The sequence below is a fragment of the Macaca thibetana genome, chromosome 20, assembly GCF_024542745.1.
Source record: "Macaca thibetana thibetana isolate TM-01 chromosome 20, ASM2454274v1, whole genome shotgun sequence".
Taxonomy (NCBI): domain Eukaryota; kingdom Metazoa; phylum Chordata; class Mammalia; order Primates; family Cercopithecidae; genus Macaca; species Macaca thibetana.
Window position 1 is genome coordinate 13,094,996 of NC_065597.1, and position 15,346 is coordinate 13,110,341.

General features: G+C 46.7%; 1 protein-coding gene across 3 annotated transcripts in view; it reads left to right on the forward strand.

The window, feature by feature from the left end:
• Positions 1-15,346, forward strand: part of WWP2 (WW domain containing E3 ubiquitin protein ligase 2) — a 181,078-nt gene that overhangs the window by 98,776 nt on the left and 66,956 nt on the right. For all 3 annotated transcript variants that reach the window (XM_050773320.1, XM_050773322.1, XM_050773321.1), the window contains one exon: positions 11,373-11,500. In XM_050773320.1, the coding sequence (XP_050629277.1) occupies positions 11,373-11,500 (128 nt within the window). The remainder of the gene's footprint in view (positions 1-11,372; positions 11,501-15,346) is intronic.

Sequence of the window (15,346 nt, forward strand, 5' to 3'; positions counted from 1 at the left end):
TACTGTGGGCCAGGCACGCACTAGGTGCCAAGTCTCCAGAGGTTCACAAAACAAGACTTGGTCCCTGCCCTCATGAATATGTAATGACACACAGCAGTGCTATAAAGGGAATGATTAGGATGTTATGAGAGAATGAAAGGAAATTTACTGTAGCCTGGGAGATGAGTGACATTTAGACCGAGATTTGGCCTAGGAGTTTGGCCACCTGGGTGGAAAGTCGAGGAAGAGTATGCCTGGCAAGGAGATCAGCAAAGGGTCTGACTGCCCCTTGGTAGGGGTCTAGAGAGGTATTTTGAGGAATGTCCATTGAACATATTCTTTTTGGATCCTGCCTCCCTCCTGCTGAATTCCTGCCTTGTGATTTGTCATGTCAGAACACTTAGAAATAATGCTGTACCCAGCTCATGCGTCTAATCCCAACACTTTGGGAGGCCGAGGCCAGAGGATTGCTTGAGGCCAGGAGTTTGAGACCATCCAGGACAACATAGCAAGATTCTATCTCTATTTAAAAAAAAAAAAAAAAAAAAGAGAAAAGGAAGAACACTCTAGTATACTGTAGTCCCCCATTCATTCAAGGTCCTGTGTCGTCCTTTCTGGTCTGGAGCTATAGTAAAAGGAGGCAGTGAGTGGGCCAGATTCAAACAGGGATTGATGCCGATAGCAAGAAAGTGAAGACACTTTTCTGGCTCACCTGGACAGGTTGTGCTCTGCATTCCTTGGGGGTCAGCCCCATGGAGATTCCTCCTGTGCGCAGTGGAGGTTGATGGGCTGGGATGCTCATCTCCTAAGCGGCGACAGTGTCCTATGCACTCGTAATTCAGGGTCAGGGGATGTCAGGTCATAGGACAAATCACAGGCTGCTGTCTCTGTTCAGGGTACCTCAAGCTATCGATGGCCGCGTTGAGCAGGCGAACACTTCCCCTCTGAACTCTCTAGCTGTCTTTCAAGTTTGAGAGGGCGTTTGCGCACTCTTCTCAGCTAAGCCTAGCATACAGCCTGGAAGTAGATTGGACAAGTCACCATTGACTGTACATTCTCTCTCAAGGTGAGTTTTTTTAGTCTAATAAAATTGCCACCTTTGAGAAGGTTGCCCTGTTCTCTAGGGTGAGCAAAAGGAAATCGTTTGTCTTCCGGAAGTCTTTCAGTAATTTAGAATGGACTTGGCAGCGGTTTTATTTTTACCTTCCCTGTCATTTGTGAGGCTGGCAGTCCAGAGTAGGGTGTGGAATGGAGCGGTAAATTGCCTTTGCAATGACTGGAAGGGGCCGATTTTAACTCTAATTGTGCCTTTCCTGGTTCGCTTCTCCTTTTACCCACCTTCTCCATTTTTTTTTTTTTTCTAATCCACATTTGAGTGGGGAGGAAGAATTGAGGGGGGTGCAGGTGGGAGTAGGTTTATTTATTGGTGCTTCTCAGGGTGGTCGACACTGTTTCTTTTCCCATTACGGCTTCCTTTTTTTTTTTTTATTTTTTCATGCTTCTATTTTAAGTGCCTGTTTCTTTCTGGTTCTGTCTCACTGGAAACTGGCCCAGCTCCACTGAATTTTTTTTTCCATGCAGCTATTAAAAGACAATGACCAGTTAAGAGTGTGCTCAGAGGAAGGACAGACGTGAGGTGGGGAGCCCTCTTGGTTCTAGTAATCCTAGGCAAATACCGCTCACCCGGATTGGAATGTGAGAAGAGTTTTATTAGGCAATTTTACTTTTTGTGGCTGTTTTATAAAAGGAAAATCAATAATCAGGTTGTTTTGTTTTGTTTGTTTGTTTTGAGACAGAGTTTCGCCCTTGTTGCCCAGGCTGGAGTGCAATGGTGTGATCTCGGTTCACCGCAACCTCAGCTTCCAGGGTTCAAGCGATTCTCCTGCCTCAGCCTCCTGAGTAGCTGGGATTACAAGCATTCATCACCATGCCTGGATAATCTTGTATTTTTAGTAGAGACAGGGTTTCTCCATGTTGGTCAGGCTGGTCTCGAACTCCCGACCTCAGGTGATCCACTCACCTCCGCCTCCCAAAGTGCTGGGATTACAGGCGTGAGCCACTGCGCCTGGCCCTTGTTTTGTTTTTTTGAGATAGAGTCTTGCTGTGTCACCTAGGCTGAAGTGCAGCAGCAGGATCTCAGCTCACTGCAACCTCCATTCCCCAGGCTGGTCTCGAACTCCTGACCTCAGGTGATCCACCTCGGCCTTCCCAAGTGCTGGAATTACAGGCATGAGCCACCGTGCCTGGCTGATAATCAGTTTTTATACCTTGAAACTTCTCTTTTGCTGAACTTGAGTATCAGTGGGCCTGAATCTGGGGTCAGTGAACCTCCCTTTCATATTCTGGGCCTCTTTTACCAAGATAGAAAAGTATGCTTAGAACCTGGTATCCAGCCAGCCATGAATTCCTTTTTTTTTTTTTTTTTTAGAGACAGGATCTCTCGCTCTATTGCCCAGGAGAGAGTGCAGTGGTGTGATCACAGCTCACTGCATCCTCGACCTCCCGGGCTCAACTGATCATCCCACCTCAGCCTCCCCGCATAGCTGGGATCACAGGCACTTGCCACTATACCTGGCTAAGTTAAAGCAACTTTTTATGGAAATGAGGTCTTCCTATGTTGCCAGGCTGCGTTTGCACTCTTGGGCTCAAGCAGTCCTCCACACTTGGCCTCCCAAAGTGCTGGATTACAGGTGTGAGCCGCCACCCCCAGCCTAGCTATGAATTCTCAACATTCGGGAGAGATGTGTCCCTAGTCTGTATAGAATCCCTACATGTATTAATCCAGAAATGTTTGTAGGGTCTTGAATTTTTCCTGAATCACATTCCCATCCACATTCTTGCTGTTTTTTGGAGCATATCCTCACGCCATACCTGCTTTCTACACCTTTTGCTTACTTGTATATTTTCTCCACCAATGGCTTTTAAAAATTATTATTTTACTAAGGTATAATTTACAAATAGTAAAATCCACCCTTACTAGTGTATAGTTCTGTAACTTTTGACAAAAGCATACAGCCAGGTAGCCACTATCGTAATCAAGATACAGAAAGGCTGGGCCTGTGGGCTCATGCCTGTAATCCTTGCACTTTGAGAGGCCGAGGCGGGTGAAGTCCTGAGGTTAGACTTCAAGACCAGCCTGGCCAACATGGTGAAAACCTGTCTCTACTAAAAACACAAACATTAGCTGGGCATGGTGGCAGGCGCCTTTAATCCCAGCCACAAGGGAGGCCGAGGCAGGAGAATCGCTTGAACCTGGGGGGCAGAGGTTGTAGTGAGCCGAGATTGTGCCACTTCACTCCAGCCTGGGTGAAAGAGTGAAACTCCGTCTCAAAAAAAAACAAAAAAGATTCAGAAAGTTTCATCACCCCAGAAAGTTCCCCAGTGCCCCTTTGTAGCTAGCTCCTCCTTCTACCCCTCACTGCTGGCAAGCATGGATCTGTTTTCTTTCTCTAAGTTTGATCTCTTCTTGAATATCTTAAAAATGGAAATGTACACTGTGTAGCCTTCGGTGTCTTTTACTTAGCATAATGCGGTTGTGACTCACCTCTGTTACCACATGTACCGCACTTCATTCCTTTTATGCATTGAGTTTATTCCACTATGTGTACTACAGTTGGTCTATTCATTCACCAATTGAAGGACTTGGAGTTGCCTACAGTATTTGGCGATTACAAACAAAGCATCTATGAGCATTTGCATACAGGCTTTTGTGCAAACATGTTTTCATTTCTCATGGGTAAATACCTAGGAGAGGCCGGGTGCGGTGGTTCACACTTACAATCCCAGCACTTCAGGAGGCCAAGGAGGGTGGATTGCTTGATCTCACGAGTTCAAGATCAGCCTGGGCAACGTGGTGAAACCCCTTCTCTACCAAAAATGCAAAAATTAGCTAGGCATGGTGGCACGCACCTGTGATCCCAGCTACCTGGGAGGATGGGGTGGGAGGATCGCGGGAGCCCAGGAGGCTGCAGTGAGCCATGATCACGCCACTGCACTCCAGCCTGGGTGACAGAGCGAGACCTTGTCTGAAAATAATAATTTTAAAAAGTACTTAGGAGTGGGATTGTCAGTTTGCATGCTGAGTATATATTTAACTTTATAAGAAACTGCCAAACAGTTTACAAAGTGGCTGTGTTCCCGCCATCAATGTATGAGAATTCCAATTACTTTGCATCCTAACCCGGACTTGTTACTGTAAGTTGTACAAAAACTCTGTCCATTCTTTTTGTTGTGAGAGACAGTGGCACAATCTTGGCTCACTACCACTTTGGCCTCCCAGGTTCAAGTGATTCTCCTGCCTCAGCCTCCTGAGTAGCTGGGATTACAGGTGCCAGCCACTATGCCTAAGTTTTGTATTTTTTTTTTTTTTTTTTTTTTTTGAGACAGAGTCTGGCTCTGTCGGCCAGGCTGGAGTGCAATGGCTTGATTTTTAATAGAGAAGGGATTTCACCATGTTGGCCAGGCTGGTCTCAAACTCCTGACTTCAAGCGATCCGCCTGCCTTGGCCTCCCAAAGTGTTGGGATTACAGGCGTGAGCCACCGCGTCTGACCTAAAAAACCTTTGTCTGTACTAATACATATGTAATGATATCTCATTGTAGTTTTAATTTGCACCTCCTGAAGAACTTATGATGTTGAGCATCTTTTTTGTGCTTATTTGCCCTCTGTAGCTCTTCTTTGGTGATGTGTCTGTTCGAATCTTTTTTTTCAGTTGGAGTTTGGCTCTGTCGCCTAGGTTGGAGTGCACTGGTGTGATCTCGGCTCACTGTAACCTCCCCAAGCTCAAGCCATCCTCCTGCCTTAGCCTTCCAAGTAGCTGGGACTATAGGCGCTTGCCACCATACCTAGCAAATTTTTGTGTTTTTGTAGAGACAGGGTTTTGCCATGTTGCTCAGGCTGGTCTTGAATTCCCGACCTCAGGTGATCCGCCTGCCTCAGCCTCCCAAAGTGCTGGGATTTCAGGCATGAGCCACCACACCCAGCCTCAAATCTTTTGATTATTTAAAAAATATTGGGGTTGTTTTCTGATTGCTGAATTTTAAGAGTTCTCTCTCAATTCTGGATAAAATTCCTTTATCAAATATATATTATCAACCATAAAAATCACAAACTCCATAAATTTAGAAGAGAGCGCTTCATTTCTAAAGGGGGATACCATAACCTGCAGGCAGGAAGTGGAGCCTCCGCCTGAAACCAAAAAGCAGGCACTTCAAGGGAGGGAAGGATGAGACAGTAATTTACGCTAAACTGGTTGGCTAAGTTTACATATTTATCAGGTTATAGGAGAAGCTATAAATATTTACCAAGGGGACACACATGTGTGCATCATAAACTAACACGTTTGTTACTTGTGTCCCTTGTTGCCCTTTGGGGTGGACACTTAATATTTAAATGTATTATGGTTAGGCCCTGTCCGTCAGAAGGTGAAGGAGAGGATGGAAAGATACTCAGTGCACAGCCTCCGTGGCCTGGCCAGAACTACACCGTGGTCAGTGGCCTCTTATCAGGAAGGAATGCTGGTCAGTTGCTGTGTGGAAACCACAAAAGGGAAGGCAGCATGAGGCTGCTGGTTGAAATCAGCAGTGAACAAGTCGTTTGAGAGGGTTGATTTTTGTTTAACACTGAGGAAAGAAAGACTCATGATGGCTAGGAAGGAGGGGGTGTAACGAGGTATGTCTGACCTTGCATCTCGTCATGGCTGAGAATTAAGGTTTTCAAGGTTTCTCTGGGGTCCTCTTGGCCAAGAGGGGGGTCCATTCAGTTGGTTGAGGGGCTTAGGATTGTATTATTATTTCTCAGTATTATGGAGTGTATTTTCATTTTTTTGGACAGTGTCTTTAGAAGAGCAGGAGTTTAAAATTTTTGATGACGCCACAAAATGCTTTTAAAAAAAAGGTTTCACATTTTATTTATTTATTTATTTATTTCTTTATTTATGGAGACAGAGTCTTCCTACGTTGCCTGGGCCAGTCTCAATTGATCCTCCTGCTTCAGCCTCCTCAAATGCTGGGATTACAGGCATGAGCCACTGCACCTAGCCTCATTTTAATAGATATTTTTGCTTTCTACAAATTTCTTCCCTATTTCCCCCTCTCCCTAGCTCCTTGCAACCATCATCCCGCTTTCTCACTCAGTTAGTTTGACTACTCCAGGTACCATTTAAATGGACCCACACAGGATTCTTCTTTTTACTGCTGGCTTCTTTCACTTAGCGTAGTGTCCTTGAGGTTCATCCATGTTGTAGCCTGTGTCAAAATTTCCTCCCTTTTTAAGGTTGAGTAATACTCATATGTGTGCATACACCATACTTTATCCATTCGTTGAGGGTGGGTTGCTTCTACCTCTTGGCTATTGTGAATCATGCTGTTGTCTACCTGTGTGTGCAAATATCTCTCCTGAGGTCTTGCTTTCAGTTCTGTTTTTATTTTTTATTTTTTGAGACAGAGTCTCGCTCTGTCGTGCAGGCTGGAATGCAGTGATGCAATCTTGGCTCACTGCAACCTCTGCCTCCCGGGTTCAAGTGATTCTTCTGCCTCAGCCTCCCGAGTGTCTATAGACATGCGCCACCATGCCCAGCTAATTTTTTCTGTTTTTAGTAGAGATGGGGTTTTGCCATGTTGGCCAGGCTAGTCTCGAACTCCTGACCTCAGGTGGTCCACCTGCCTCAGCCTCCCGAAGTGCTGGGATTATAGGCATGAGCCACTGCACCTGGCTAAGGCTTTTAAAAAACAAACAAACAAATAAACAAAGTCCTGCTTTATTTAATTACTTCACATGAACCGTTGCATAAGTGACAATGGTCAACAAGGCTGCACTGAGGTGACACTGTCACGTGGTCAGCCAGGCTCACTCACCAGCAGGTGGCTTCCCCAAAGCAGCATTGTGTGCTGTGATGGAAATCTGTGTCTGAGCAGAATTACACATCACAGCATTTCCACTAAGGTGGAAGCTCCTTGAGGTCAGGGACTCTGTTTTGTCTCTAGAACGGGGCCTAACACTCAGGAAAGGATGACTGAGTACAATTCTGCAGCCCTCATGAAGGGCGAGGCCAGATGTCCCATGACACCCAAGGCTCTGACTGTCAGGGTGTAGCTGAGGATGGAGGCCAGAGCTATGACTGTCAAAGCTTAAATGCCAAGTGTCAGTGAGCAGCCCTGTCCTGGGGACGTCATCTGCATCAGAACTGCTTTGGGGAGCATGGGTCCTGGTTGTGACTGGCCTGCCTTCAGGAGTCCTCAGTTCTTGAGAGAGGACCTTGGGTGAGGACACACCGCCTCCTGAGAAGGGTGTGCTACAAAGAGAGCTGAATTTCTATAATGAGTTGACTTAAAACCATTTGTGGAGTTTGGCCTGACTGGCACGGCTGTTCTAACTGCTTTCTGCCTGCCTTGGGGGCTATATAACTCCTCCCCTCCCCCTAAATGGTAAGGGGAATCAGACCAAGGTTGAAGCCATGGGCAGAGCCGAGCTTGGCTGTCTCAGCTATCACCCGGCATTTGTCTGGGTGCTATTTTGGTCCACGATGTGTGGTTTCAGCCTCTGGGCCAGCTTTTCATCATGATGTGATCCCATCTTTTATGGGTTGACTGAGTTCTCCGAGAGAGGAAACTGCCAAAGAGAGGAGTCGCCTCAGATGTTGAGGTCTTCTCTTCCTTTAAGTGTCTTATTTTTAAGGTAACACAAGAGCCCAAAACTAGTAACTCCAGATTTAGGGCAAGGAGGGAATCTGGGGAGAGGGGATGTGGCGTGCGTGTGTGTTGGGGGTGGTGGCTGGCCGCGGGCGGGGAGGCAGCAGTTCATGCAAAGTGGTCCCAGCTGCCCCTAGCTTAGGGCTGATCCCGCCCTGCCCTGCCCATCATTCAGGGTAAGCCGCTATCATTAGTGGTTAAGTGTTTCTGAAAGTATTCTCTCTCCACGCTGACCACATGCCCTTTCTGGGAAGGGAGGGCGGGGCCAGGGAGTAATGGGACCCACCCTGTTGTCATGCCCAGCTGCTCTGCAGAGGGACAAGGAACCCAGGGCTGGAATTGATCATGGGCAGGTTCGTCTGAGGGGCTGACAGTGTACTTTTTGCAGGTCCTGCAGCTCCCTGAGGGGTCCAGCTTGCTCCTGGGGGCTGCAAGCTCCAAATCAGAGAGGCTTTTTGTCCTAGTAAAGGGATCCTTGGCTGAAACAAAGCTTCTATTAACCAATTTTTCTCTCTCAAGCTCTCTGCCCTCAACACGTACACATATGCACACACATGCACACACACGGACATACACACACACACAAATATACACGCACACACGCGTGCACACACACACCAGCTTGCTGAGGGCTGCCTGCCTTTCCCTTTGGAGCTCATTTGTGCTCGTTCCACTTTTGAGGAGGAGCTGTGGTAAAATGCTTACGGTGAACATTTCTTCCCATGAAGTGGGAACTTTGAAATACTCATCTTTGACTGAGGTGTGGTTGACAGCTTTTTTGTTGTTGTTGAGACAGAGTCTCCCTCTGTGTTGCCCAGGCTGGAGTGCAGTGGCATGATCTCGGCTCACTGCAACCTCCACCTCCCAGATTCTAAGTGATTCTCCTGCCTCAGCCTCTGGAGTAGCTGGGATTATAGGTGCGTACCACCACACCTGGCTAGTTTTGTATTTTTAGTAGAGATGAGGTTTTGCTATGTCGGCCAGGCTGGTCTCGAACTCCTGACCTCAGGTGATGGACCTGCCTTGGCCTCCCAAAGTGCTGGGATTACAGGCATGAGCCACTGCGTCCAGCCAACAGCTTTTGATTTATGAAATTAGCTCAAGGAAAAAGTTAAGATGGAAAAAGAGAGTCCACATTGAGTCTGTATTTCCACAGCTCTGTCGTGCGCTGTCTCTATTGCCACGCAGTGTTTAGGTATGAGGGACTCCAGAGTTTGCTACGTTTCTCCATTTTTCTCCTTTTTTTTTTTTTTTGTTGGGGGTTGGGGACAAGAAAAACTTAAAAAGAAATTTTTTTTTTTTTGAAACAAAGTCTCACTCTTTTGCCACGCTCTCAGGCTGAAGTGATCCTCCTGCCTTGGCCTCCCAAGTACCTGGGACCACAGGGGCATGCCACCACACCTGGCTAATTTTTTAAAATTTTTGGTAGAGATGAGGTCTCCCTGTGTTGCCCAGGCTGGTCTCAAACTCCTGGGCTCAAGTCATCATCCCATCTCAGCCTCCCAAAGCGTTAGGATTACAGGTGTGAGCCACTGCACCCAGCCAAAAATTCATGTTTTTTTCCTTACTCACAAGTATACAAGCTCAATGAAGGAAGCTGGAAAAATCTAGAAGAGCACAAAAGGGCTTCTGTATTCCCAATATCCAAATATAATGACCGTTAAGATTTTGGTTTATGTTCATCTTGTCAAATTCTGTTTCTTACTTTAGAGGAGGTAGTTGGTGAGGGTGGTTCATATCCCTCAAGGAGCCTCCTGTTGACCATCCCAACATGCTGGACCAAACACTCCCAGCAGGGTTGTTCTGCTGGGGGTGGATCCTCCCAGTGGGGAACTTTCTATTATAGCTCTTAATTTCATCATTGTCCAAATGACCAGCAAAAAAATAGCCCAAGAGGAATTCAGCTTGAGTTCAGGCTTCCTGTCCCATCTTCTGACTTAAGAGCCTGAGCTCTTCACGTTAAACTGCCTGGATATGAATCTTTGCATCCTTTGGCTTACTTTCTGCAGAGCTTCTCTGTGTCTGTTTGCTTATCTGTAAAGTGGGGATGATAATAGTAACCTACCTTTAGGGTTCCCATGTTAAATGAGAAAATATATGTAACGTGCATAGCACACACAGTACCTGGAACATAATGTTAGAGTCAGTGAATATTACATACTTCTATAGCCATTATTATTACCTTTATTTATTTATTGACTTTTTTTTTTTTTTTTGAGACACTCTCATTCACTCTGTCACCCAGGCTGGAGTACAGTGATGTGATCTTAGCTCCCTGAAACCTCTACCTTCTGGGCTCAAATGATCCTCCTACTTCAGCCTCCTGAGTACCTGGGACTACAGGCATGCACCAGTAGTGCAGCTAATTTTGTGTATTTTTTGTAGAGGCAGGGTCTCATTATGTTGCCCAGGCTGGTCTCAAACTCCTGGGCTCAAGTGATCCTCCTGCCTTGGCGTCCCAAAGTGTTGGGATAACAGGCGTGAGCCACTGTGCCCAACCACCTTTATTGGTGAGAGTAGTCTTATCACCCCGTGTTGCATGGTACAAATTGTCTCTGGGCCTCTGTTTCTCTGCCTGGAGAGGGGTGATCTTATCTTCACTGGATGGTATTTGAACCATCTCACAGTTGCAAAGTAGTAGATGCTTACTAAGTAGTAGAAGAGCCTCCTTTGGTGAAACAGATGAACCGAAGGACAGGGAGGCTTAGACATTTTCACTGAGTGGGCAAAGTCAAGCTACAGAAAGAACTTGAGAGCGCATGCTGCCTGTTGCCTTGTGTTCTCTGAAGATGCCTGATAGGTTTTCTGCTGCTAAATCCCATAGTTTTCTTTGTGATTTGGGTCCATTTCTGTATTGCTTCTCATTTATTTGGATGGATTGTTGAGTCCTCTTTTCTACATAAAACATATCTAGGCCAGGCACAGTGGCTTATACCTGTAATCCCAGCATTTTGGGAGGCTGAGGTGGGAGGATCGTTTGAGCTCAGGAGTTCGAGACTAGCCTTGGCAACACAGCAAGACCCCATCTCCCCAAAAATAAAAAAGATGAGCCAGGCGTGGTGCTGTGCGCCTGTAGTCCAGCTCCTGAGGAGGCTAAGGTGGGAGGATCACTTGAGCCCAGGAGTTTGAGGCTGCAATGAGCTATGATCGCACCACTCCAGCCTGGGCAGCAGAGTGTGACCCTGTCTCTAAACAAACAAGTGAGCGACAACAACAAAAAGTGTCACCATACGCATTGACTAAACGTTGTTTAATGCCCCTTGACTTTTATTGCCAAGGGAATTAACTTTCTAGCTATAGAGAAAATTGCTTTGGATAAAAGCTCTTCTTGCCTAAGGGGGGAAATTTTCATCTGAGCCTGTCAGTGATTCTTGTTTATTTGTAACATTTGAGCCCAATAAAAATAATGTGATGGTCACAGGATATTTTGCCAATTATTTCAGATGCAGGGGCAATTCACTCTGGATTTATTTACTTGAAGTGGAAAAGTTTACACAAAGTTACCTTCTGAGCTTTTACCAAAAAGGAAACTTCCCTGGGTCTCTCTGCTTGGAACCAGCTTCTGTTGAGTCCAAAACTAGAGGGGCTATTAAAGGTCTTGTTTCCAATAAATGGCAGGAGAAGGGAATATGATGACTTAGGCAGGAAACACTTCTGTCCTTTTCAGTGACTTATGTCTGTCTGCTTTCTACTTTGAACCCCCAGGACGCACAGACATTCAGGTGCTGCAGCCAGAACAACCCCAGCAACCGGCGAGCAAAGCCCAGGTGCTCGGAGCCGGCACCGCCAGCCCGTCAAGAACTCAGGCCACAGTGGCTTGGCCAATGGCACAGGTGAGTGATGGCACTGCACGCCAGCCTGCATTGAAGCCGTGGGCTCTCACCCGTTCTAACGTGGACATGGGATCCTGCCCACTGTGTCAGAATAGAGGGTGGGCATCAGAAGGCTCTAGGACTAAACTGGATTTGAATCCATCAGTCTTTCTACTGACCCATCTTCTTCTATCTCTGGCATATTCTGTACAGCCATGGTTATTCTCCATGTGACTGCGCTTTTCTGAAATACTCATTTGCACAGAAATAAAAAGTCCTGTCTTCTTTTTCTTTTTTTGAGATGGAGTCTCGCTCTGTCTCCCAGGCTGGAGTGCAGTGGCACAATCTTGGCTCACTGCAAGCTCCGCCTCCTGGGTTCACACCATTCTCCTGCCTCAGCCTCCCGAGTAGCTAGGACTCCAGGCACCCGCTGCCATGCCTGGCTAATTTTTTGTATTTTTAGTAGAGATGGGGTTTCACCATGGTAGCCAGGATGATCTCTATCTCCTGATCTCGTGATCCGCCCACCTCGGCCTCCCTAAGTGCTGGGATTACAGGCGTGAGCCACCAAGCCCGGCCTTTCTTTTTTTTTTTTTTTTTTTTTTGAGGCGGAGTCTCGCTCTGTCGCCCAGGCTGGAGTGCAGTGGCCGGATCTCGGCTCACTGCAAGCTCCGCCTCCCGGATTTACGCCATTCTCCTGCCTCAGCCTCCTGAGTAGCTGGGACTACAGGCGCCCGCCACCTCGCCTGGCTAGTTTTTTTTGTATTTTTTTAGTAGAGACGGGGTTTCCCTGTGTTAGCCAGGATGGTCTCGATCTCCTGACCTCGTGATCCGCCCGTCTCGGCCTCCCAAAGTGCTGGGATTACACGCCCGGCCTTTCTATTCATTTCTCATCAGCATTAGATTTCATGTTGGGGAGGCTATCTCATTTATACATGGCATATTTTTGATTTCCTTCGCATAAGGGAATTACCAGACTAAGGAAATATAGGACTAAGTATTGTTGCTAAGAGCTGAGTCAGATGATGACACCACCGGTGAATAGGTTGAGATGCTGACTAGGGCAAAGCCAGGTAACTACTTGGGGGTGTGCTGGGGCCATCCCGACGGGGGCCCCATTTGAGAGGAGACAGTCCCGTCCACGTGCGCACAGAGCTTCCCCACACTTGGCTCTGCTTCCCCGTAAGTGAGACGGGAAGGACCTATTTCAGAGCAACTCATTTTCCGTCCTGCTCTCCCTCTCTCTCATCAGGACAGAGTCAAAAAAGAAAAAGAAAAAACAAACCCATTCATTTCTCTAAACTTCTCAAAGACTGTCAAATCTTTAGTGACTGCTGGTCGTTTGGTAGTTTGTCTTCATTTGGGGCAGTTGGGCAGGGACGTAGACATTTCGCTTCCATGCACTGTATGTAGGTAGAGGAATGCTGGGGTTGAAACTGGTAGTTGATGCTGAGATAGTTTTCTAATGCTCGTGACAGCAGAGGTGTGGCGTGAAGGCCAGGAGACTCAGAGCAGCGTGGCTCTTCATGGAAGTGTTGTTGTGGCATTGTTAAATGACCTCTGTGTGACAAACTTACTGAGTGGAAGAAATTGATTTGAGTTCCTTTGTAATACCCTTCAGTTCTCTGGCAGCACCATAGGGGGCTTCAGAGTCCCTGTGGCTGCTGCTGTTGCCTGGATACCCTGTCGTCTTCAGTGGACCACGAGATGGAGTGGTCTGTGTCCTATAAAGCACACTGTGAGTGCGGTGGCCTGACCTCCTCCCTGAAGTTTGGGACCTGCCTGAAGGACTTGAGTGAACTGACTAGCTCACCCTGAGCCTTGGGGATGAGGAGGAGCTGCAGGTGGGGAGTCCTGGGGCTGCCATCTCAGCCGCCTGATGCCCCTGGACCACCCACTGTATCCTCGTGCTGGAACATCCAGTGGTAGCTGAGCCTGGCCTTCCTGTCTGTGTGAAGGCGACAGCAAAGTGATGGCCGTGAGCCATGGTATAGAGAACCATAGGCAGCTCTGCGAGCATTTTTCTCTTAGAAAACTCAGTGGCTGTGGAGGAGGGCAGTGTTTACAAATGGGGACGGGGGACTGGCTTTTAGGAACCAACTGATTGCCAGGTGCCGTGGCGGAGCTACCAGTGGCTTTGTTCTGCCAGGGGCCTGTGTTACTGGGATCATGGTTTCTTGCAACTACTTCTACTTTTCCTATAAAAACTATTGGTGAATTGACTTTCTTTGGTGATAGTCCTTGAGTCACTCTTAGACATTTCAATAGAGCTGTATTTCCCCTACATTTATTTTTAGGTACCGTTACTTATTGTCCTTATCTCTAGGAACATTATGTTCTAGCAGACAAGGCAGGTGCCAGCTGTGTCTTCAAGAAGCTGAGTGTCTCTAACCTCGGACTGCCTTGGACACGTTTCATGGTGGTGTCTCTCAAAGCCCAAACCTGTTCCTAAGATCTGTCTCTGAAGGGCAGTTGTATTTTAGGGATTTCTGCCCACTCCAGTGCTGAGGCCTTGATGTCCATCTCTCCCCTTTCTGCTGTGATGGTGTTTCACCTTTACCTCACAGGCAGCCTGTACTTGATATAACGTCTGCCCCAAGGGTACAGAACTGTGTCACCTTTGCCGTGGGGAGCTGCTGAAGCTCCTCTCTTAAGTAGCGCAGTACCAGAGGGGGTTTGAGGGTGTGAATGAGGACATCTTCATCCCTCAGTCTGCTGCTGTGAGAACTCTGAGGACCAGTTCCAAGATGGTGGTGGTGGGGAGCTCTGCCTCCTGGAAGAGTCTCCACAGACTTGCGAGATTTATTTAGCAGCCTTTTTTGGCTGTGTGCTGCAGTTATGCATGAAAAAGAAATTTGGGGCCAAACCGGAGCTGGATTCCAGGTGGTTTTTTTATGTTGTCACAACCATAAAGTATCCATTTTTATAAAACAAGAGTGAATGGCAGCCTGTCTGTATAAATATTATATTTCTAAGTTTTAGAAGTGGTGGAATCAAGAAATAGACTAATGGCGTAGCCCTTCATAGAGACTTGTATGGAATGATTTACTTGCTAATTCTTTATTGAAGACTTTACCCCCAAATTTACATATTTTACTTCTTCCCTAAATGTAATTTCCATACACATCAGTCAGAAGTTGCATCAGCTGTGGTCAGGTTCCGGTTCTTCATCTTTAATGTGTTTAAGGCCCAGTGACTTGCTGGGTCTTAGTTTTCTCATTTATAAAATTAGGGCAAAAGTTGGGCGTGGTGACATGCATTTGTAGTCCCAGCTACTCAGGAGGCTGAGCCAGGAGGATCGTTTGAGCCTAGGAGGCAGATGTTGCAGTGAACTGAGATGGCACGACTACACTCCAGCCTGGGTGACAGAGTGAGACCCTGTCTCAAAAAAAAAAAAAAAAAAAAAATTACAGCAAAAGTGTATATCTCATAAGTTGTTATAAGGAATAAATTATAGACATAGCTTCAAGATATTATGGGTTTGTTTCCAGGCTACCACAATAAAGCAAATATCACAAAAAAGCAAGTCACATGAAGTTTTTGGTTTCCCAGTGCATATAAAAGTTACCTTTACACTATACTGTAGTCCATAAAGGGTACAACAGCATTATGTCTAAAAAATGTATATACCTTAATTAAAAAATACTTTATTGCTAAAAATGCTACCAATTATCTGAGCCTTTAGCCCGTGGAAATCTCTTCGCTGGTGGAAGGTCTCGCCTCGATGTTGATGGCTGCTGACTGATCCGGGTGGTGGTAGCTGAAGGTCAGGGTGGCTGTGGCAATTTCTTAAAATAAGACAACATGAAGTTTGCTGTGTCAGTTGACACTCCCTTTCATCAAAGATTTCTGTGTAGCACGCGACGC